This window comes from Scatophagus argus, chromosome 2 (assembly GCF_020382885.2).
Source record: "Scatophagus argus isolate fScaArg1 chromosome 2, fScaArg1.pri, whole genome shotgun sequence".
NCBI classification, from domain to species: domain Eukaryota; kingdom Metazoa; phylum Chordata; class Actinopteri; family Scatophagidae; genus Scatophagus; species Scatophagus argus.
The window spans coordinates 25,993,007-26,017,299 of record NC_058494.1 but is presented as its reverse complement, the minus strand read 5'-3'; the positions used below and the strand labels follow the sequence as shown (position 1 = coordinate 26,017,299).

Below are 24,293 nucleotides of genomic sequence, written 5' to 3'. Positions count from 1 at the left end.
TATCCCGACTTCACGAGCAAAATTACATTAGGTTGAAATGAGTGACTGTAAATAAAGATGGACGTGTCTCCAAAAATTTAATTAAGGTTTACTTTGACTTTTAAGTTTGGTTCATGTCCCATCTGCTAACATGGAGGGGGAAGGGTTTATAAGCTGTACCGCAGCCAGCCACCAGGGGGCGGTCAAGGTGTTTGGGCTTCAGTTTTGAGAAGCTGTGATGTTGTCTATCTTTACATAGTCATTGCAAAAGCAAGAATTTCTTCATCATTTCATATACCCTAATTCATTTTTCCATTTAAACACTAGAACTCAGAAGACACCCAAGAAGGATTCAGCTGAATTGTACAGCACAATCAACAAAAGCTGCTGAACACAAAGGAAATCTCCAGCCTGGGGTTTATAGTTAGTAGTTTGTATTTTTAGTACTTTGAACTTTGAAGAGACCAACACTGAGACAACCGTACATTTCTGACACAAATTTAAATTTACACAGTTTTAACAGACCACTTTGTAAAGGTTAGCTGGTTATTATTTTGCCAGTACAGCTTGGCATATACATATATATTTCAGCCTATTTCAATTAAAAGTACAAGGGAGACAAAATATTTTTGCTATTTTCGTGTTGTTGCCCTTGGATGGATGAATTATTGTTCTAACACTCAGCAGAGTGTTGACTCTTATTTGAAAGAAACTGGCTCATTTCAAGTATGTTCTGTTTTTTTTTTTTTAGTTCAACAAAACTGTAATATTATGTAGATATTTATTTTAGTGTAAAAACTGTAAGTTAAATTACATGTTGTACAACTTGTAAAACATTTGTCAAACTTCAAGTTTGAAATACTGGATTACTGATTGACAATTTTGTTTTTTATTGTTAACCATTCTATAAAGGCTACAATACCTTTGCAGAGACTGCCTGGTGTGTTTTTAGACTTCTATAAAAAGAAGAAAAGTTAATTGTTGCTGTAATTAGCTCCACTTTCAGTTCTCATTTGCACAGTGAAAACATGTGAAAACGTATGTCCTTATTGCACAAGCTGGGTTAAAATAATCAGTAAATCTTCACAGTTATTTGCCATCTTTGCAACACAATGGCAGAGGAGGATGTTGTGCAGACGCTACAGCCTGCAGGCGTTGACAGACAGCTCAAGTGCAGTATCCTGCAGGCTATTGCATTTAGCTTGCAGGCTGGGACTGCTGGAGCACTCTGCAGACGAAGGCCAGCGCTCCACCCAGGTGTCCTTCCCTAACATGTAGGTGAATCTGATAGACAAAGAACAAAGAGACACGAGTTAAGTAAGTGGTTTCATTCTCATGTTTTGTTTAAATCTAGTTCTTGCGAACAGCTGACATTTTACTGCAAGCATCCCACCCTTTCTTGTTTGCAAACATGGCAGCTGGCAAAGAAACATTAACTACTTAAGCATATTTTTTAACAAAAACTCATCCATGTATAGTCAGAAACTCCAGCTGTCTGTTGTACAGCAAGCCAACTTGACGTCGCAGGACTGCCAACATTTTTTGGTAACGAGTTCATTTGTTTTTCTTGCTCTGCTTACTTATTGGTGTCACTGTCAATGTTCCACATGTCCTCTTTGGGGCCGATGATGAGGTACTGGGAGCCCTGCTTCAAGCTGAGTCCATCTCTGCAGCCTCCATGAGACATGAAAAACCTCCTCTGGCCCACCTCAACTCCAGCTTCAACACCTGAATGGTAAGATTCACATCGTATGTGAGACAGACTCTAAAATCCAGCTGGTCTAAAGCCATCTATAAGTTCATTTGCATGCTGGGGTTTTACTTTGCTGACAATCCTTAAAGCAGCTACAAGGAACTTTGTTGATTCTGGCGACCCCTGTGGACAAAAAAGGTATGACCGCCACTGCCTCTTCAGGCAAAGATCTGGGCCCGTATTCCTGAAGATTTGGAGAATCCTCTCAGAGAGCTCCTAACTTAGTCTAAAAATTCCCAGCAAGGAGTCTTAGCTTAGGAGTGATTCCAGAACATTCTCAGAGAACTCTGAGCAAGGAATGGACAGAAACTCCTATCTTAGTGAGGAGGTGTGGTTGACCCCGTTGCTAGGTATGAGTCATCATTTCCAAAGCTGTGATTGGTTGATCCTAAAAGCTGGATAAAAAACTTACTTTTGGTGATAATAGTCAAAGGAAGGATCCTCAAATTGATAAACTTAATCATGGAATCTAATCTTATGAAGACTGTGTAATTGTAAATAACATATCACATAAAAGAAAATACATGTTAAATGAATAGTGAACTGTACTATAAAATAATCCTACGCAATGCCCACATATTCACATAGTGATGGTTATATTAATTTGCTTTTATTAATTGCATGCTTTTGTACTTTCAACTATCAACATCTCAACTTAATTTGGTATTAACGAGAGTAACACAGCACAGCTTTCATCAATGTCCTTGATTGCTGACAGGTGTGTAAGAAGTAGGTTTTTCTTTGTCTTTACATCTGCTACAAACTAGTGAACAACAATGGAGAAAAAAAGAACAAGAAAACCCAACTGGACCGAGGAACAGTGTTTGCTTTTGGCTCAGTTGATCAATGAGCATAAAAGTGTTTTGAGGGGTAAATTTAGCCCCAGTGTCACAGTGCAAGCCAAGAAGCAAGCCTGGGACACTATAGCACAACAGGTAAATGCCTCCTTTCCGTTGGTTGTGCGCACAAGTGAGGATTGTGAGAAGCAGTGGTATGTGTTGCAGTCAAAAGCAAAAGAGGAGATTGCGGCACAAAAACGTGAAGCTTCACGCATGGGTGAGTGATATACCACTTCCTTACACCTGCTGGCAAAGTTAATTTAAATGTCTAATTATTGCGTATATATTGATTTAGGGAACTCCTAAGCTGCTTAAAAGTCCTCTTCCCTGCTCCTAACAGATCTCACCTTAGGAGAACTCTTAGGAGCTAGGATTCTTTTGGAATAGCTTTTATCTTTACTAGGATCTACTCTTAATTTTTAGGAGAAATTCTAAGGAAACACCAAGATTCTAAGAATTTTCTTAGAATTTGGCCACTAGGAGCAACTCTTTGCACTAAAAATCTTTAGGAATACGGGCCCTGGTCTGGTTTGCAGGATTTGTAGTGATGAGATAATGTGTGGCTATTTAAGATAATAGCTGCTCTGTTTCTTGGAGTACCTTTCACACACCTGGGTTACATGTTAGCCTGCAGCTAACAGATTTGGTAATAGTAATTTCGTTGAGAAAACTAAAGTTAATAGCGTTCTCCAGTAATATTGTATCTTCATAATAATAAGCCAGTTGCAAAACAGCTCCGTAGCAAGGCCAACATGACTGTTATTTCAGGCTGTGAGACTCAGCTCATCCTCAGCACTCTGCCATAACCAATAGTTTGTTTCATGGCTTTTTATTTCATAGAAATAATTTTCATTTAAAAAAAAAAAAAAAAAAAAAAAAAGAATAAAATAAAGGACACACATCCGTTGCACCGACTCACCCAGCTTGATAACTTGTGTGATCTCCATCTCGTATTTGTCATAGTAACTCTGGGTGACGCTGAGCACCTTCACCTGGAAAACTGAAGCACAAGAATGTAATTTTTGCCCCTGTTGTAATTAAGATGACGCCATGAAATTTGTTGATGATGTTCAACGTCCAGCGAGGACGTGTCTTATCACCAGAATGGGGTTAAAAATTTTCACATGTACACAACAATTAATGTATCCTAACAGGCCAAGAAATGTACCAAAGCTGTGCTGTGAATTAGTTTGTCAGTGTTCCCATTGCTTAATAAGGAAATTATCTTAATATTAATCCTACTTGACAGTTAGATCCAGCCTAAATTGTTAAAAAATGGTTAGTAATTTTTGTACAATATTGACGATTACTGTTGATCTCTTTTCTATGCATATGATAGCATGTTAGCTCGTGTTAGCCTCTCGTTTATGCCATTGTGATCAAGACAAGACAACATTTTGCTTTTTTTCTGCTTTCGGCTACTCATACTGGAATATTTTCAAAGCTTTCTTGTGACAATGAACCCATGAAGGCTTGAGATTTGGTCTGACAAACTTTGATGAGTGTTGGAGTGTGCTGTACCGTGATGTAAAGCCGTGCAAGCAAACGTCTCCCTTTCTTTGTTGGGGAAGTTTTCATTGTCGTTTTTGGAGACACAGCAGTCACCTGGAGATTATGAACCAGTAAACGATAAGCTGAAAGCCATCAACACACGCATACAATAATACACACTAATGCAGACACACACGCATGCACTCCACCTTGTGTGCAGCGGCAGACGTTGTCCTTGCAGATCTGGGAGAGCTGCTCTCGGTCCTCGCTGGGAGTGTAGGTACGACTGCAGCGGTGATCTGTGGCAGGGAGACGGAGCAGAGACATGTAACCATTTGTCAATATTAAAATTACAACAGGACATATTCTAGATTCATATTCAAGTCTTGTGCATCACACGGCTGATCTGCACAGTCGATATCGGTTGGATGCAGGCTTTGCTAACTTCTGCTTGATGACGAGGCCTCAGTGTACACGAAGCTTGATGGGTTGTCAAACATGACGGCTATAGCTTTGACCATCTCATCAGGGACACCGTAAGCTTAAAATGTAGAAAGTTGAAGTAATGGTAGAATTGAGCTCTGCTGTAATGTGCTGTGAGCTGTCATGTCACGTCAAGATGTGCTCTCCCACCTGGGTTGTAATACTCATAGACGGTAACTGAGGATGGCTGGAGGAGGCCGACTTTGAATCTCTGCTGAAGCCTGAAGATCAGGATCTCTGGTTCTTTGTGAGACACCTGAGAGGAGGGAGTGGAAACATTACAGAGCCAGAGAGAACACTGACTAAGCAAGCAAGCTCCCAAGTATGGGGTCCTGTTCCCAGAAGCTGATCTCCAGTTATCTTATCTTATCATATCAGCGTTTTGTAAAGCCTGGACTCTCCTCAAGACAAGTTATAACTTATTCAGATTATTCAGTAAACCTGCTTCTTCAGTTTGAGCAAATCAGTGACATCAACTACAGGGATCAGAATCCAGAACTGGTTCCAGTCGAGAACTGGTCCACTGGAACTGTATGTCTCGGAGGTTATCATTTCCTTTTAGGAACAGGACAAAGTGTGGCTTCATTTCACAAAGACAAAAGACAACATTGCCAGTTGTAACGTCAATGAAACAAAAAGTTCATGTCAGGGTGGAAACTTCTCGGCGGTTCCCATCCACAGTGAAGCTGTGCTTTACCTTGAACAGGTGGATGATCAGAGAGCCTCTGTCACTCAGGTTATCAACAATCTGGAAGTTGTTGATGTAACGATCCACTGAGTTGGACAACTGGACCAACACACACACACACATACACAGAATCACATTCATTACTGCAGTGTAGTGAAGTTTTTAATAAATTGATCAGGATTGTTGAGATACGTCGCCTTGACTGCTAAAACTGCTAAAAAGGTTTGATATTTAAAGTTATTCTTCCAAATTACTACTGTTTCCACTGCGTCTGTCATGAATGTAACTACTTAACTCCTCTCTCTTGTCTCATGTCAATGTTGTCACTTCAGGTTTTCAAAATAAAAGCAAAAACACGGGAGTAAAATGACAAAGTAAAAGCGTGCTCTTAAGGCTTCTCTGTGACTGTAACGTAAGTACAGATGTCTCCTACACACACAAACTAAACTTTAAATCGGATAGTCTTTATTCCTGTAAGCTTTCAGATTTTTGTAAGGGTTAATTACCATCTCCAGGTCTGAGTTGTCTGGGGTGAAGCCAGTGGGCAGACTTATATCGAGAACTACCATCCTGACATCTCTGGGTCCTAAAGCCCTGTGGGACAGAAGAGGACCAGCAGTGACAAATGGACACTGAAACTGAGAGGATGTCAACACAAAGACAGTCATCATTAACCAATCAGAACGGGAGAAAAACACTGTTAAAACTTCTCTGGCTTCTGTTTTATCTGTTCAAACTGAGACCTGCTACCTGCTTGTTTTGGACTTTGCTTTATATTTTCAGACTCTGGATTTTCCGCCTGCCCCACTGGGTTTGTTTGCTGGTGCTGCTGTGCTTGCAGGCCTCACTCACTTTGTATGATTAAATCCCTGAACTGCACCTCATCTGCCCCAGTCGTCTGCATTTGGGTCCTCGTACCAGCTGCGACACGTAAGATGTGAACATTAACTCACCTCACTTTGATGGTGATCTGGTAGGATTTTTCTACGTCCGCTGGAGGCTTTTCTGTTATCACAGAGAAACAAAGCATTGCTGAATGTGCAGATGTTGGATTTCTTATCCTGTGGACTCACATATTGTATATTTTCCTCCCTTTTGATTTTGTCTGATTATTTTATTTACCTACTTACATACTTTTAATTTTAAATACCAGTAAAATGTTTATCTTTGACTTTGTCTCATTGTGTGTTATGTTTATGGATTGGCAGGTGTTATAGGTTTATAATTACAAAAGAAAGTCATCAGTTTTAACTTTTCTGGTTGTGATTTTGCCTTGTTTTATGCATGCAGGAACAGAAATGGAACAGTCCAAGAGAAAACATATTTCATCCCTCTGTGGCGCCTGAAGCGACTTCGTTTGGCACATAGTGGGAACACAGAAAAGCAACGTATGAGGCAGCGGGAGCTCTCGACTTACCACTGGACGGTTCAATAGCAACGCTGAGGTCGAAGTCTTTGCAGGGAATTTTCTCGTCAACCTCATGCAGCTGGTTGTAATGGGTCACAACCTGGAGGTGGAGTTCAAGGATCAGGAAGACACACCACATGCAACACAAAAGAGAGGCACACAATAAAAACAAGAAGGCAAAGAAAACGCCGACAGGATATAAAGTAGTTGAAAACGCTTGCGTACTTTTACTTAAGTCAGGTTTTGAATGCAGGACTTTTACTTTAAGCTGAGTGTTCTTCAACCACTGGAAAAACATGGCGCTGAACTAAAAACGTGATCGTACCTCCAGTATTCCCTGTCCATTCCCTCGAGCCACCACTTCCAAATTGAGATTAGCAGGCAACTACGGAACAAAAGCACCAGAGAAGAAGATATTTTTGGTATTAATACATCTGAAAAAAAATACACAAACTATGTTAATAATTTACAAGACAAACCTCTTTTCTCTGACTTTTGAGTTTCTGAACTTGGAGTGAGACGCGTCATGATGATGTCCCGATTAACTCATGTGAATTTTACACTCAGACTCGTCACTCACCCTGGAGGAGCGAGCAGCGTAGGCAGTCTCGGGGTTGAAGTGGTAGCGGATTTCCTTGCGTCCTGTTATCCTGATGTCCACATCCAGACTGAGATCGTCCGGAGGAGGTTTCCTAATCAGGTACTCCGACAGCGCCTGCAGGACCACCATGGTGGACTGGGAGAGGACAGAGAAGTGATTTACACCTCTTTACTGTTTTGACAAAACACATAAACACACCATTTATAGTATTTTGTTTTGTAATCCTGGTGTGAGTCACTTTTAGCTTAGCTGCTACATTGAAGCTTTTGGCTAATAAAGGGGCATAAATAACATCAAATCAATTTCAAATCATTTTGGGATCACTGGGGTTTTTGGCAACTTGGACTGCACCAAACAAGCTTGAGGGAGCCATTTATTATTATTATTATTATTATTATTATTATTATTACTGTTTTTGTTGTTGTTCCGATTAGCATCTCCAGCAGTTTAGAAGAATGCTGCAAAGCCGCTCCCTCCCTCATTGTATGGATGATTGTGACTTATCTTCCTTTAAGTTATGTTTTGATTTATTTGATCTTTGTATCTATATATGATCTTTGATTTTAATACAGCCAAAACATTTTGAACAGGTTCATCTTGAGAAGCAAGATTAAAACCCTTGAAATAGTGCGACTTCAACTGTAAAATACTTTGTTGCTCAAAAAGCTCACAAATTACGATAAGAACGCGGGTTCTGCTTAACAGCTTAAAATACACTAAAGTCAGTGGCAAACCGCCTTGATGAACAGTTCCAACATTTCCAGTATCTGAATAGATTGAATGTTCCTCTCAGCCATAATGTAACCGAAAACCAGCTTTGTGAGCAACATAAAGCAGCACCCATTTATCAGAGCCTGGAGCAGGTGAATGATTATAATAAATAATTTATAAATTGTTGGATTTTTCAGATTACAGATCAGATGCCAGACCCGCCCTGCTGTTACCTGAGTGGAGCCGAAGCCTCCTCCTATCCTCCGCTGGTTGTTCAGCCACTTAAACGGCGCTGCAGCATCCTCCATGCGACCTAACTTGATGAGAGCCAGAAGGGCGTAGCCGGTCGCCTCCAGCGTGAACAAGCTGTTCTGTCTGTCGGGCCAGTGGCTGCCACCTACCGGACAGAGAGGGAGGGAGCTCCGCTGTTAGTTCATAAGAAAGAGATAAGCTGGTTTCAACTACAGGAACTTTCCCCAGTGACCAGGAACAGGATCAGGGTAAATTAAGTTTAAGCAACATTATTTTATCCCTCAGAAAGTTGTTATTTGGACAGGGGTGGTACTTTCCAAAAATACAGCAACTTTGAATGTGGAGCTTGCAATGCTGAACATTTCTGGCAGGTCTAAACTTTGTGGGCAGAAACACCTTTTAGTTCCTTGAAAGGTAGTTCCTGGGACTAAAGGTTCTGGGTGGAAACACGGCTGTCGTTCTTTCAGCTAGACTTGGTAACTTGGAACAAATCCACAAACTGATCAAAACCAACTCTGCAGCTAATTTTAGGCTAAGAACATCATTTGGATATTTCTGGTATGTTCAATATGAAACAAGTCATGTTTATTGTTAAATATTTGCATTACATGTATCCCTTTTATCCCTAACACTGAACAGCTGCAGGTCCTTTGTGCTTGAACTGCACAGTAAGTGTCGAGGAGGAACGAAAACAGAAGCACTCAAATGTTGATTGAAGCAGTTTTTAAAGGGAAGATGAGTAACTTAATGTCCTTGCAGGTTTGCAGACTGTCTGTACTGAAACAGGGCTGAGTGCACGGCATACCTGGAGCTGCAGCTGCGAGCAAAGACGATGTCGGGTTGTAGCGTTGAATGTCCCCCGTCAGAGCCAGGGCGTACGAGGCGATGGCGACAGTGTACGGTCTCCTCCGAGGCGTCACCAGAGCTCTCTTCAGGTATTCAGCTGTCTTACTGATGGCCGACTACAGCAGACACACGTGGTAGAAAACTTTACACAACAAACGACTCCACAGATCGTTCCTTTGTAAGAATTATTAATATAAAGTATCTTTACGTTCGCCTGTGGATCGTTGCAGTTGATCCCAGCCTGCTTCGCCTCAGCGAGTGCGATGAGGACGAAGGCTGTCAGGGTTAACTCGGGGTCGTCGCCACGGAGACCTCCCTGGAGACACACATGCCGAGACAGAGGTATTTATTAAGATCACCTGCCCTGTGTCTGCACTGCATTCTGGTCTACTGACTAAATTTGGGACTGATGTCTTCATGTATGACACTTGATGCGAAACGATAGTCCTTTGATTCCCAGGAAGTCCTAATTAATGTTTTAATTAATTAAAGTTAAATTAATAAAAGTTTTAGCCTATCTGAAGGAACAAACTGCTGTCAGCTGAACATGCAATAATGTCAGTTATGCTAAGAAAGCACAGACAAAAAACATCATAAGAAACTCGGGATGCTGATATTATTCTGATATTCATTCAAGTGAACTGAAAGGGGAACAGGACAAACTGGTGGAGGGAAAGATGAGCTATCAGATTAAAGTGTGTGTGTGTGTGTGTGTGTGTGTGTGTGTGTGTGTGTGTGTGTGTGTGTCTCACAGTCATGGTAGTGCTGTAAACTGGGTTGTCCTCTCTGAATTTCCCAGAGTATTGCTGTTTGTTCTTCACCAGGTACAGCAGCGGGTCACACACTTGCTGCTCGCTGATGCCCGTGATGGAGTGAGCCATGGAGAAGACTTTCACCACATACGCTGTGATCCTGGCAACAAGATGGACTGTGATTAGCCTACATTCGGTCACTTTTAAACACACGCCATCAGATTTAAAGAGCTGAATACTTAGACCACCATATGGTGACCTTTTCCATTGCTTTCTACTTCATTTCAGTAAAACTGTTTTAATGCATGCATTCAAACTTCTCCAATGGCTCCCTTAACTCACATTAATTTAAAATTCAAAAATCTCAGACTGATTAAAGAAATACCACACATCACCAATAAAACTGAAATAATCGTCTGCCAGACGTGGTTAAATGTTGACAGTACCATGTACTTGCACCCTCCCTCCTGTAGGGGGGGTAAGAGCCATCGCTCTTTCTGTATGCCAGCTGGTTCTCGTAGCCTGGAATCACAAAACAACATTTGAAGAATTTAAAGATGTGGAACAAAGCTCGTTCCTAAAGCGTTCCATCATCCATTCATCAACCATCTCCAGCTAGCAACTCATCCACCGCCACGTTCATCCACCCACCCATCATTTCATTCACGATCCATGCGTCCAAATTTGGCCATCAGTGCATGCATCCTGCCATCAACACATCCATCCCTCCATCCATCCATCAGTCCAACCAACAGTGTATTCATGTATCCATCCATCCCCACAGATGTAGAACCATCTATCCATGATCTGTACACGCAGCAGTACGCTCCTTCAATCATACACCTTACTGCCTCACCCCTCCTGATGTATCGAAGAGCCTCCGCCTTGCGCTGCACCCCCACGCTCTCCCAGTTGTTGGTTCTCTCCAGGTACAGGGTGGCGATGAGTGGCAGAGTGATGCTGGCCAAGTTCTGCTCCACGCAGCCCCCAGGCATCCGGATCAGAGAGGCCAGCGAGTCCTCACTGATGGAGTTATCAATACTGTCTGCCAATACATTGCCTGGCGGAGAGAGGAGGACTGAGGAATCTGCCCACTGCGGGTTCGTTATCGTTCCTTATCACCACTCTGTCACTGACTGACCTCTGACGTTGATGAAAGTCTCTGGATGAGAGTTTGGCACAACAGACTCCAGTTCCGTCTTGCCCACGCGAACCGTCTGCGTTCCTGTGGTGGACAGAAGCCAGAAACCCAAATCTCAAGAAGGCTTTTCTATACTTGAGTTCTATTCAAATTTGAACTGAACTCGGTACCTGGAATTAAACACCCTACAGTACCATTTTTCAGCACTTTGTCTATAATAACAAAAGTGTAATTTTGGTTGTAAAAAATACACCAAACTGTTTGACGCAACTCAACCCGGACAACCAAACTAGAATGAGGAAACTGATGGAATATCAGTACAGTATTGGAAAGCACAAAAAATATAAATAACTGTCAAAGAGACCGTTAATAACAAACAGTACAGGGCGGCAATACACCACTGCAGCATCCAGTCTGCTTTAGCCGAAGAAGAGGCACCAGCATTATCTGTTATGTTGTACTCGCATAATGTAATATTTCCTCATTGGCCTGGCCAGCTTTGCTTTTCACATTACAATATACTGTTGCCTGTGTGGAGGTTTAAAAAGAAGCTGCAGAAGTAACGTAGTCCTTCTGTATTTACTCTGTTAGTGTCTCACCCAGATGTGCTCCCACCTACTTGGTATTGACGAGTTAACATGAATTGTTCTGACGGTTCTGTAAGTCCATTGATTTGGTATCTAATTTAAGTCACACACACACACAAAAAAAGCTTTGTGGTGTGGGTTTCTGGGTCCACTACAGAACGCCAGGCTGTTGTGGACCCCGAATCAACTCAGTTCAGTGAAATCCAAATCCCATAAATGTGGCACCTCACCAGGCGGCTGAGTGGACGTAAGAGGAACGTACCTCCCTCAGCAGATGGGTTCAACACTGCACTCCAAACCTCAGTCTTCTGCACTCCATCCAGCTGTTTGGGAGGAGACAGGAGTGAATACAAAAGTTAACTCTAAATATAATAACAGAAGCAGATCTGACTCACCACCACCCGCAGAAACTTCTGGATGCGATCTCCGCCCATCATGTCTCTGCCGACTACCATCACCTCCAGAGGAAGTTTTCCCACCGCCAGCGGTACGATGGTGTAGGGCACTGCGACAGAGGAGCCGGCCGACACCGTCACTTCCTGTGTGTGCCTGTCCTTGAAGGCGATGCTGCACATCTGTTCTGTTTTCATAAGCACCACCCTCACCTGATAGGAAACCAGTCACAGCACAAATGCTTGGGATTTATGTGATTCCTCTGACTTTGAGTGGAAGCAGAGCCTTTCAGCCATTTGTTAGCTATGCTAGCGTCATGTCAATGTTACAATGGATCCTTTTGCTTTTCTTGCAAGACCTGCCCTACTCTGCCTCTGATTGGTTGCCTTCTAGGTGTGTATTGGTTAGGAATGACAGTAACTTCTTCGGCTTGTCCTATCTGGCCTGTTGCTGCTCTTCTGTGCGTTATTTGTCCATCAGTTTCCTAATACTCAACTCTCTGATTAACAGTAATGTTAAATTTAATGTGGTTCCAACTGAACTGTGTTAGCATATCAGCGTATCAGGGTCAGCCGGAGGCAAAGTAGGGTGACTCGGCGAAGCAGGGAAGGACTTTTCAGGAAAAGCGGCGGGATCCATAATAACGTGGCTATACGGAGTCTATATTAACTGATCTCCTTTTCGAGTGATTTTCTTACATGCAGGTCTTCGTAGCCGTAGTTGTGGACCACAGCTTTAATCTCGACCTGTTCGTGTCTCGCCACCGAATGCGGCAGCCTGAGGTCCACAAAGAAACGCTTCCATGCTCGGACGTTGTAAGGCTCGGCAACGCAGAAACCTGCGGTCGTTCAGAGACACGTTAGTGATGAGTCTTCTCAGTATTCCACGACGGGAAGACAGTTTGGTCAGCTTTTTCAGTAAATTGTAGCATCATCACAAGTTTTTATACTTTAAGCAATGCAATTATCAAGCCATTGAAAGTTTATTCATTTCCAACAGATCTGAGCGACTGAGCAACAAGCTTGTAGGCAAACAGATTTAAGGACACGATTCCACCAAAACTAACGGATCAACTTTTTCAAGTCTGCTGAAACAACAAAAATATAAATAATGTTTGGACAGTTTGATCGATTTCAGTCACGTTTTTGCCGCTAGTGTGGAGCACAACTCATCAGCATTTAAAAAAGAAAAATCAACAAGCACATAAATCTGATTCAGGGCTTTTGACATTGCAACGTTAGCTGAAACATGGCAATATATGAGTAAGTTGGATAGTAAAGAACCTATTTATATTATAATATATATTATTATATTTATATTCCATTTTTTATTTACAAAAACTCTCCAAATAAATATGATTATGTGATTTTTCAGGCTTTCAGGATTTTTCCCTTTTTCAGGAGTTTCAAGACTTTGGCTGCAAGAACCAGTGTGATTGGGCACTTTCACTACCTCCTCCTCGTCCTCCCACCTGTATGAGGTGATGCACTGATGGCCAGGACTCCCCACTCTGTGATGCTGTCAGGTAAGGGATTGTCCACGTTCTGAGAGGCCAACCTGTTGATCAGATTCATGTATCAGTTTCAGCAGCTAACCTGTAAAACATTAACTTGATAAGATAGATAAGAATAGATAAACAACGATCGTAACTTCACAGTGCAAGCAGGACATCACACACACACACACACACACACACACACTGCTGCACAGCACAGATTAAGACAGATCAATGCGGTTTACGTGTAAGACGGGAAACACAGTCAGCATTGTTGATTCTGAGCTGTTTATGGGCTGTTATCGCTGACCAAACAAAACATGATGCAACTGAGAGAATTCACAGCGCTACATGATGACACAGACTGAGAGGCTTTGGAGCTTCACTGATTAGTTGAAATATCAACTGGATAGACTTCGACAAGACTTCTGGGGACCCCAGCTGCTGGTCCAGTCCAGCACTTTCAAGGGGGTTCTGCTGTAAACTCTTTAAATGTCCAGTTAATGGACAGAAGAGACATTCAAAAGGACACAAAGGCACAGTTAGCAACATCACTGCTGCACACCAGAGTCTTTAAACTCACAAAGGGTTTATTTCATCATTTAATCTGTTTTGTTCTGTTGCTTGACTAAATATGTGTGTCACGTTTGTGGGATGTTTACCGTCGTGTTCCTGTGGACAGTGAATCATGAACTGAGTCATGTACTCCCAGACTACACTGCAGTCCCCCGTATTTACTCACCCTTGATTGTCTACCTGGCTGGGCAGCTTAACGTCCATCCACAGCCACGACTCATAGAACTTGGATCGCAGGTACACTTGAGTCTCATCCAGGTACTCCCACTCTTCCTCCTCCTCGTCGTCCTCCTCCTCCGCCTCCACCTCCGTCCTCGCCGCTCCCCCTGCAGGTGCTGTAAATACGTAGTGTTCCCTTTCCCCTTTACGTCCTGGTGGTCCAGGTAGTCCAGCCATTCCAGGTAATCCAACTACACGTTCCCGCGCTATGTGAACATATTTACATGTGATTAGCAGGTTTCGATCACACTTCTCTGTATCTTCTCAGTATCTCAGTGCTGCATTCAAAACCTTAATATATACGGTAAGTAAAAAGTATGTAAGTATAGTCAGTATCAAATGTATTTTACATCATTACGTTCTTCTTGAGAACATATTGGACTTTCCCATGAGCCTCAGCTGTATTGCTAAATTGGTAAACATTATAGAGCAAAATTCCAAAGTCATGAATTAAAATTTTACACAATATCCTGCTAGCTAAAAATTTAACATAAAGGAAAGATAAGTTTAAGGGACAGTAACTACCAAAATTCTCCCGGCCTAATGGTCTGATGTTGTATCTCATAACATCAAATCCATGAAAAAGCGGAAAAGTGGGCCTGGGTGGATGGGTGGTGGTTGGGGCGGTTGTGGTTAAAGGTGGCAGGGTGGTGGGAATCTCGGTGTTAAACTCTTGGTTCCTGTAGGTGGCACAGCAGTAACGGAAGGCTCGGATGCACTCCCAGCCCTCTGTGATGTAGAGGGAGCGTCTCGTACAGGAGTAGGACATGGGGATCTCCCTGAGGCCGTCCTTACAGCAGCGACGCTGGAGCTTCTCCTTGTAATGACTCTCTGAAGGCAGAGGACGGGAGGGGAGGAAAGAGAGTCATCACAGGGTAACATAAACTATTTGGACAACATTACACCTACACATTAAACATATGATATCTCATTCTAAACACACAGCTTTGCAGCTCTAACAGCTTCCACTCTTCTGAGCTCTGTGTGGGCCAGTCAAGTTCTTCCACACCAAACTCATCCAACCATGTCTTTATGGAGCTTTGCTTTGTGCACTGGGGCACAGTCATGCTGGAATAGAAAAGGGCCTTCAACAAACTGTTGCCACAAAGTTGGAAGCATAGCATTGTCCAAAATGTCTTGGTATGCTGAAGCATTAAGATTTCCCTTCACTGGAAGTCAGGAGCCGAGCCCAAACCCTGAAAAACGGCGCCAAACCACACCTGAATTCGGTAATAAAGAGGTGTGTCCCTGTACTCTATGTAGTGTAGTTATATTTCACTTGAACAATAAATGAAAAGACAAAGTGGATTGTTAAACGGGTTGAAAAAGGTACAGAAAATTGATGTCAAACTTGCTAGTTTGTTGTGCTTGTTGTGCAGATCCTCTTTGGCTAATTAATCCTATTAATTCATATTTAAGGCAGGGACTTTCAAGTTTGGAAGGTGGACGAGCAGAGGACGACGAGCATGAGATGACAGAGGCCAAGTTTATACCAGCCAACCTCCCACATGTTCCTGACCGAACAAAGCGATGAGATTAAACTCACCGAGCTGGGCTTTACGCTGCAACTGTTCAGCAGAGCGCCTCCTTCTGGCACTGGATGGACACTGCAGGTCTGAGGAGAGGATTATACACGTGTTTCATCATGACGTACAATCAGTGATCGTATCTTAAATGAGACAAATTCAAAACCTCAAACTGATTGTAAAAAGTTCTAATGTCAACTTATGATTATTGTCATTTGTTGCATTAGAAGTCGTACTAATAGCAGTTTGTTCACACAGATATTTGGGGTTTCAGTGGCAAATTTTACTATCTCATGAGATTTCAAGTGTTGTTTCACCATCATCTCCCTTCTGACCCATACAGGCACAAAATAACTGCTAGCAAAGATATTGGCAATAGTGGATTTGGGTCTTGAACTTTTTATATGTTGGTTATAACAAGAGAGAGAGACTCAAACAGCAACTTTTCACAGCTACTATTCATGACCGTTTCTGCTACAGTTTGGGCATTGGTTTTAATATTTAAGTGCTGTCTTTACAGCTAACAGTATCAGTTAACATGAGCTGAGAACGACTGGCATAACATATCAGTGTCACGTTTTCAACATTCACCCCATTCTTTTCTTATTTAGAGAAAAAAGGGAACAAATAACAGCTTGCCGTGCAAACGCCTTTTGGGCGGACTTTGCACCCGTCCTACATTTCCTCACCCATTCAACCACAAGACTCTTCTGCCTCTAGTAAAAAAAAAAGTCAAGAGGACATCTGCTAGAGTTTGTTGAAATCACATGCCATGAACAGATCCAGACGCCGGAACGATTTTAACTGAACTCTCAACTCCTGACTCAACGTTTTTGCAGTATTGCATAGCTGCTCCATGCTGATCATATCTACCTTGTCTGACTCTGGTTTTGAAGCCGGCGCTGGAGACGTAGAGCAATCCTGCGTCTGAGAACACCGACGTGGCATCTCTGCCTCCACCCCGAGTGCAGCCGATGTCTCCGTGCTCCACCACGTCCCAGATCTGAGAGGTCACATCGAGCACAAGGGGACATCAGAGTGCCAGTACGGCACTTCAAAAACCAAAATCCTGCCGAGGCTTCTCAGTGTGGAACCAAAACTAACGAGCTGTGACATCAGGGCACTTTTAAAGGTATACTCCGTCATATCAACTTGAAACTCTCTTTTATAATTATTGTACATATTTACAAAGAAAAAAAATACTTTTGGGAAAAGTTTGAAAACAAACTGAGCAACTAAGATGATTATTTACATGTTAGCATGTATCCTGTGCCTTAAAACATGTGTCACAAGGTGTTAAATGATAAATCAACATTTCATCATGCCAATGTGAGATATTTAGCATTAATAAGCTTATAATGAAATATTGTTCAGTTTGTTCAGACGTTTTGCTATGAATTATTTCATAAAGCACCAGTTTTCTGATAAAAATTAGATGCAATTTTTCATTTTCTTTGCTGAAATTGGTTTTGATGCTAAGTTCCTCCAACACACACAGACACACACACCTTCTTCTGTGTCAGTCTGTCCTTGTTGAGCAGAAACACTGCGTTGTCCACAGCCACCAGGCTGACCTTTGCCCCCGGATCACCTCTGACCTTAAACTTGAAGCTCTTCCCCGGCGCGTAGTCTCGATGGACGCCGTCCACCGGCCCGACCGTCAGCTGTAAGAGAGAAAGGGGGAAAGATCGTTGGAACAAGCAGGGAACAAAAGCTTGAAGAACAGAGCGGATGTTGATTTACTGGTCGGTTTGTGTCTTGTGTCGGTCCAGCATTTGGTCACATTCTAATGATGCCAAGTTTAAAGGGGAATGCCGGTATTTTTAAACCTGGACCTGAACTGCATGAATCTCTGAGAGGTGATTTGTTGCCCTACAGGAGCGTAGCTTCTCCGTGTGGATTAAAACACACTTCTAATGAGTTGGAGCAGCAGGACGGCAGAGTGTGCTGCTAACTCTGGATAACATTCCCATCTCTATCCCCTATGCTTGAAGCCTCGCAGTGTGAACGGAGCCAAAGACCACACGGTGAGATGCTGAACTCCTTCAACCATGGAACAAACTCCAGTGACCTCTGAGACTGAGCTCACCCCTCCAGCACAGGAATCCTCCACATCCACCCAGATGGAGTCAGCCACCACCTCCTCGCGCGTGGTCCAGGGAATACTGTAGAACGCCACAAAGCGGAACGACGGCATCATCTCAGGGGTGACCATCAGCCCGATGCTGGTGAGGACCTGACCCGTCACATCCACACGCTCGGCCGATACGATTTTGCCTTTATTCAGCACCTGAGGGAGTTTTGTGGGAAAACATTGTGACGAGCACATCCTTTTTGTTTGTCTTTTCTGCTTCTGTTGTGTAAAAGGTGATGCGGTGTTCTCGTCTCACCAGGTAGGTGATGTAATTAATGGTTTCTCGATGTGCCTGGTCAGCGGTGCTGATGCTCAGCCCCAAGGACAGCCTGTCTCCTACAGACACCCTGTTGGTCCCTGTAGAGATGTACAGGTAGTTCTGTTGGCGCCAGTTGAAGGTGTTGTACGCCTGGACGGTGGTCTGGTGTTTGCCTTGTTGCTCTGGTCTCAGGTCAGCCTGTGTGGTCTCAGCCTGGGAAGCAGACAAGCTTGTTTGTAGAGCAAACAGGAGGACATTTAAGGCATAAAAAGCATAAAACAAAGAGCGGAAGCAGTGCGGCCTCCTCAGCCGAGGAGTCCAGCTCGTCCATCCAGACAGATGGAGTCCAGGAGCGTGCAGTCATACTAACTGTGATGGTTTGCATCCGTTGATTACTGGGCATGTTGACGGTGACTCGGGTGGAGCCAGAGAAGACATCCACGGGCGATTCCAGGAGATTCACCTTGACCGGGACATTACGGGCTGGGGAACCGTCATGGTGGCTCACCTGGATCTGAAAAACGGGCAAAAGGATTCAGTTTGTGGCATTTCACTTGACAGTCAGAAAAGAGGAAAATATCCAGGTTTAGAAGAAAAATCACGAACACAGAAAATGGTTCTTACTGTAAAGTCAAAGGGCAGGCCCGGCTTGAAGTACTTTGTCATGTCTTTGAAGGACAGGATGTAAGGAGACTCCACAATTTTAATACCACTCTTCTCCGCCTCGACCAAATCGCTGCCTGTGGAGGAGAAACAAAAGAAATATTTTTGATGCGTTTTTTATGATTGTTTGTAGCAGTGATTAAACCTGGACACTTTCATGTCTGTAAACTTTCTAAATTTCTAGAGCTGTTAGTTTTCTAATGCAGAAAATAAACAGCATATTTGCTTTCGAATGTCTGACATCCCTCCTCCCAGTTTCAAACTCATCGTACTTTTGTTCTTCTTTGTTCTTGTGTCCCACATTCCCCAAACGCTGACAAACAGGGTTGGACGGTTTGTCCAGAGGACTAAAGTCCACATGATACATGCCTGACTCCAGGCTACATTTCAAAGGTGGGATTGTTTGAATGACATTATTGATCTGTCCCATGACGGTTTGCTTAAGATCATGTGACAGTTTCCTGTATCTACTGAGCACCAGAAAAACAATCGTACCGTTTGAAAGAACGATGTCACGATGTGTTAGATACCTGCAAATTTTATGAATGACAATCAACTGATTGTACTGATGGAAAATCCTGTTCCTGCTGTTTTTGCCCCGCACCCACTGACAGGAAGTTCTTACCTGACTTGGTGAGCACAGAGGCCTTGACATACAGAGAGTTTCCCACCAAAGACCTGATGTTGGGGTAAGCTCTCTTGAGCTCCTCCATGCTCAGTCTGACGACTCCTCCCTCCAGCTGCACGAGAACAAAAACTCATTTTACAAGACACTTGATGGAAACGAAGGCTGATTTTCCACTAAAGCTAAAGCTCACGGAACAGAAACAGCACAATTATTGGGTGCTAAGTATGAGACACACGAAGAGGCTCAATACGAAAGAATACAAATCAAAGACGATGCGTAAGAGAATCACAGCTTTGTAACAGCGTCAAGATATTATGCCGCCACTCGCAAATGTGGAAGGAAAATTTCACGCCAGCACCCATAAAACGGAGACAACAGCTGGTGAACCAGTGACTTACATCTGATATCTGCTTCACTGAAGGCAACCTGATCTTCTCCTGGTTGATCTTCACTCCAAACACCACATAGGCCGTCCCCTGGACCGGCTCCCCGTACAGGTACCTGAAAACCAGAAGACAGCAGTGAGGAGGCTTCATCCATCCTTTTCTTACACACTCAAATCGTCCTCTTCCTGCTGACTTCTTCGGAGACTAGTTCAGAGCTAGGACCTGGTTTTAGAGTTACGGTTAGGACCTGGTTTAAGTTAAACTAAACACAGGATCGACAGGACTGTGAGAGTTAGTTGTCAACGGGAATGACAGGTGAAGTTCAGATGGAGGAGGACAGTGAATGAATCAGGCCACAGGATGTCTAATGAATTGCGGTGGTCGTAACAGGTGTGTGTGTGTGTGTGATTGTGTTAGACTTACCTGGCCGAGATCTCTACCACCAGTTCACTGTCATCCAGGCTGAGGAAGGACTTCCTGGGCGTCAATGTAACGTTGAAGGCAGGAAGCACTGAAACCCAACACGCCATAAAATTATAGCATAACTGTGTAATTTTATGGCTAACTAAAAAATTTGATGTCTTCCTGACAAAAATGATGACAGAAAAACCCCTAATGATGTTATTTCCCCAAAGCTGACCCGGTTTAACTCGACCCACCGTATTTCTTCACCTCAAACTGGGAGGTGAACGTGTTCTGCTGCCAGTGGTCGAACTTCGCAATCACCGACCATATTCCTTCACTGTTTCACGGATGGAGCATAAAACAGAGCAGTGTCAGGGTTTGGTTTAAATGTTTCCTCTTTTATTTTGAAAGTTCACTCTGCTCATGTGTCCATATTTGGATCACTTCCTGTCTTTTTTATGTTTTTCCGCCTGTTTTTCTGTATCGCCCGCCTTCCATCGGTTATCAGCCTCTTGTGTGTTTAGTCTACGTGTTTTTCCTCTTTCAGTTGTGAACTTTCGTATTCGTGTAGGATCAGTTTGTTATTAGTTTAGATTTTTTTGTATTTCTCTGTTGTTCTTGTACTCGGTGTTTGTTTCCTTTTGCTAATAAAGCTAACTTTGTGTTCCCCTGCCTGCCTGCTGTTCTGCATTCTGGATCTCTTTTTACAATTACAAAATCATAACTAGGAAAACATTTGTTGGGATTTTAGGTCTTGTATTCATAATTTAACAAGAATATTGTCTATAAAAAGCAGCATTTAACTTAAGATTTTAGTATTCCAGCATTGGCCAGGCAGTAAACATCAAATAGTGACTATTTCAACTGTAAAAAACTTAACACAGGAAGAAAATCTACTGCTTCTACCATATTTAAAGGCAATTTAAAGGCTGCGCGCACACTGGAACTGGATTGTTGTAAAGTTAAAAGTGTAGATATTCTATCAATGGGATGCTACAAGTAATCGTGACCCTTTTAGTCATACCATGTACTGTGTTTTCCAAAGAAAAACAAAAATGACACAATCTGTTTTGTTGCTATCTTGGACTTTACTTAAACCCTGTTGCTAAGGGAAAGATTAATACTGTCACATGCTGGATCACATGTCTCACCCTAACATCATCCACTCAGTCTTTTCTGTTCCAGGTCAATGCTGAAGATGTCTGGGGCTGTGAATCACATAGAATTACTTTGAAAAAGCTGTATCATTTTTAAAATGGCAGCGAAGTGGATTTAGTCATCGTAGCAAGCGTTTACATAATCACTCAACTTAAACTGGGGCAGGTGGGGGCCTAAAATAAACATGTTTATGACCAGCGAGCTGCTGCTTTCAGGTCTTCTGGGTTATTCAACATGGAGATATTGATTGAATAACACTTAACCTCCTGAACACGTCACATTCAGATGCACCACAGACAAGAATTTATAATTTCTTGAAGCTTGCAGTTGCACTTCATGTGAAGCCATCAAAAAGAGCGTGAATGCTCAGCTAACATTTATTTCTCGAGGGAAGTTTTTATATGTTCTTTAGGCAGCAGCAGGATACGAAAGCTGACTCAAACATCTTACTTGACGAATTCAGAGAGAGGAAAAGTTTCTCCTAAGACGCCATCAGCAGCTCTGGTCCTGAAGATCTGATTAACCACCACACCGTCTGGATTCTGAAATGCAAACACACACACACACACACACACACACAGGTCATGTGAGCAAATGTAAGCTTTAATTCAACAGGACCCACTCTGTCTGCAAAGTCTGCACCTGAAGAAAAACCTTCAAACTCTTTTGGGTTTAGCCTTCACCAGCATCCTCGAGTGCTCTTGTTCCACATCTGAATACTTACACTAAAACTTTTAGAACTGAATTTAATGATTAAGCTTTAAGCCTATGAAATGTGAAAAATGGACTGAAACTCAAACATGTTCATTTTCCAGTGCAAAGCAAACAAGAAAGCAGCAAATCCTATGAATAGGAGAACAGTTGGCGTTTTTGTTAAAAGAAATGATCCGAATGAGTACACGACCATCAAAAATTTGAACTAATCGATTAATTTCCTGATCATTTCTTTGTTTACCTGGATGTCTATTGTGATGGAGCTGTCAAAGGCCTTGAAGAAAGGAGACGACACGAAGGCTCTGAACCGAACTGGAGAGGGAAGGAAAAGACAAAAAAACCAAATCGCTCAAAATAAATTTTCCGTGATTTGCACACGTAAATGTACGCACACCTCTTGTATTTAAGTGTGTTTTTATGCGTTTGTTTGGTGGCTTTGTTGCAGTTGTATTTGGTGTGTGGTTTCATTAACATCGCCGGCTCTCACCGGTGTCTCCAGGGTTGTAGATGGGTTTGTCGGTCTGGATGAAGATGTATCCCGACTGAAAGGACACCATCAGTGTCCTCTCCTCTGAGTGGAAGTCCCCAAAGTCCACCTTCAGATACACAAACTTGTTCTTCTTCTCCTCGCGATTCAAATCATCCGAGGGAAGCTGCGACACAGGACGGTGGTTAGAAACCGAAAAAGCATTGGAACAAGCGTGTAAGTATTTCAGTTTTTATGTTTTTATATGCATTTTTTATTTTATGTGCAACATTTCAGAGGTTTTCTAATCAGGATGGACACCAAATTTGGAATTTAGATGAAATGAGGCAGTTTTTTTAACAGCAGGTACTTAAAGTAAAGCTGAAGACCAAAAACAGATCAGCTCATCTCATCGTGTATTTACAGTCTCGTATTTTGTCAGGTTTGGACTGCGTCTCTCTGAAGCCGACCCTGAAGTCACCTGTATGGTCTTGAGAGTGTGGTATCCATTTTCCAAGTTGAGTGTGACAGAGTCCTGGAGCAGCATTCTGGTCTTACTGAAGTCCTGGATGGTGATGGAGACGAGGACGGGGCTGGATACATGGTCTGCCTGTAGGTAAATGTTCTCCTGGCTGTCTGTCCTCAGCAGGTCTGGAGCCAGCAGGGTGAACCTATGGGAAAACACGACGACGTGAGGATGGCAGGTACCACCAGGACTTTTCATTTCTACTTACGCTATTTTCATTGGTGACTGATGAGATGTCAGAAGAGAAAAATTAATGTTGAAAAAATGTTAATACAGTAGAGGTGAGACATTAGATGAAATAAAACCTCCTTCAGTTAGTAGTCATTTGAGCGATTTTAAAACCAGACATCCAACTGTACCTCGGTGTAGTACGAACCTTCGGGGTTTCTAACCTGCAAACAAACAGGACAAGCTTTAATTTCAGTCACGTGTGGCTTTATAAGACTGTTTAACACGAGGGGAAGGAAAAAAAGGTGACACAAACAGCCTGTGAACAGAAGAAGTGGACTTTGAGCAATTTCAAATCGGTTCTTGTCAAACACGTCATTTTTCCGACGGGCTTACATGAAATAAGAAATCATTATTCTGGAGTAAAAGTGTTTCATGATGTTTTTAAAAGCCATGACAACAACATGTCAGGGTGATAAACACCAGATATCTGAAAGATGTTAGCACTAAGCTCAGCCTAATCATTTCAGTATCAACTTCTTACAAACAACAAATCTGCAAACAAATTTTTCCACTGACGTTGAGGTAAATTGGACCTTTTTCACTCCGTGTTTGTGTTCTGTTATGTCCAGCTTTGGTTACTTACTCATGGATGTCCCAGTATCTGTCTATTGGTTGGAATCTGGGGATAAGGTCCAGAAAACAGTAACTTCAGCTGTCAGAAAAAAGCGTGCAGCTGAGTATTGACCTCAGTGCACACACACACACACACACGTACCTGTCACGCCAGGGGGGTCTGTAAAGAACACAGCGTCATTAGTAAACAGCACTTTGAAGACACGAGGCGTCCAAGCAGACATCAGAAACCAGAGGACGTACCTTCTTAGGGGCCTCGTGTCAAACTGTCCATTGGCGCTGCAGAGGAGAAGGAGAAATAAAATGTTGTGTAGCGTCCACTGGCCCATGTTGACTTCCTGGGAGCCTGAGTGGACTGTGGCCACGGGAGAGACGGTCAGCCACTATATCAGACCCGGACTCCCCCCGCC

General features: G+C 42.8%; 2 protein-coding genes across 3 annotated transcripts in view; one reads left to right on the top strand and one right to left on the bottom strand.

Annotated features, from left to right (window-relative positions):
* LOC124053486 (titin-like) overlaps positions 1 to 908 on the top strand; it is a 55,670-nt gene extending 54,762 nt beyond the window's left edge. Inside the window, exon 27 of the mRNA XM_046378685.1 lies at positions 307 to 908. Within this exon, the coding sequence (XP_046234641.1) occupies positions 307 to 370 (64 nt within the window). The 3' untranslated portion in view covers positions 371 to 908. The remainder of the gene's footprint in view (positions 1 to 306) is intronic.
* On the bottom strand, positions 397 to 24,266 carry LOC124050961 (complement C3-like). Of its 2 annotated transcripts, XM_046373963.1 has the most exons (44): positions 24,127 to 24,266; positions 24,026 to 24,043; positions 23,894 to 23,929; positions 23,439 to 23,471; positions 23,035 to 23,224; positions 22,575 to 22,740; positions 22,329 to 22,399; positions 21,824 to 21,915; positions 20,470 to 20,552; positions 20,234 to 20,321; positions 19,823 to 19,925; positions 19,422 to 19,536; positions 18,758 to 18,873; positions 18,504 to 18,647; positions 18,131 to 18,346; positions 17,830 to 18,030; positions 17,249 to 17,404; positions 16,614 to 16,743; positions 15,761 to 15,829; positions 14,740 to 15,045; positions 14,162 to 14,420; positions 13,396 to 13,481; positions 12,623 to 12,762; positions 11,927 to 12,136; positions 11,794 to 11,854; positions 10,945 to 11,028; positions 10,660 to 10,863; positions 10,250 to 10,325; positions 9,804 to 9,963; positions 9,260 to 9,367; positions 9,011 to 9,167; positions 8,187 to 8,350; positions 7,222 to 7,377; positions 6,967 to 7,026; positions 6,651 to 6,741; positions 6,187 to 6,238; positions 5,740 to 5,827; positions 5,243 to 5,332; positions 4,696 to 4,801; positions 4,272 to 4,361; positions 4,093 to 4,176; positions 3,491 to 3,571; positions 1,560 to 1,707; positions 397 to 1,263 (listed from the first exon to the last, which is right to left on the bottom strand). In XM_046373963.1, exons 1-44 carry the CDS (start codon positions 24,210 to 24,212, stop codon positions 1,119 to 1,121), a joined length of 5,319 nt encoding a protein of 1,772 aa, XP_046229919.1. In that variant the 5' UTR covers positions 24,213 to 24,266; the 3' UTR covers positions 397 to 1,118. The 2 variants fall into 2 exon arrangements, with proteins under 2 accessions (XP_046229919.1, XP_046229928.1); XM_046373972.1 differs by lacking the exon at positions 23,894 to 23,929 and having other exon boundaries at positions 24,127 to 24,241.
* Between the last annotated feature and the right edge of the window lie 27 nt (positions 24,267 to 24,293).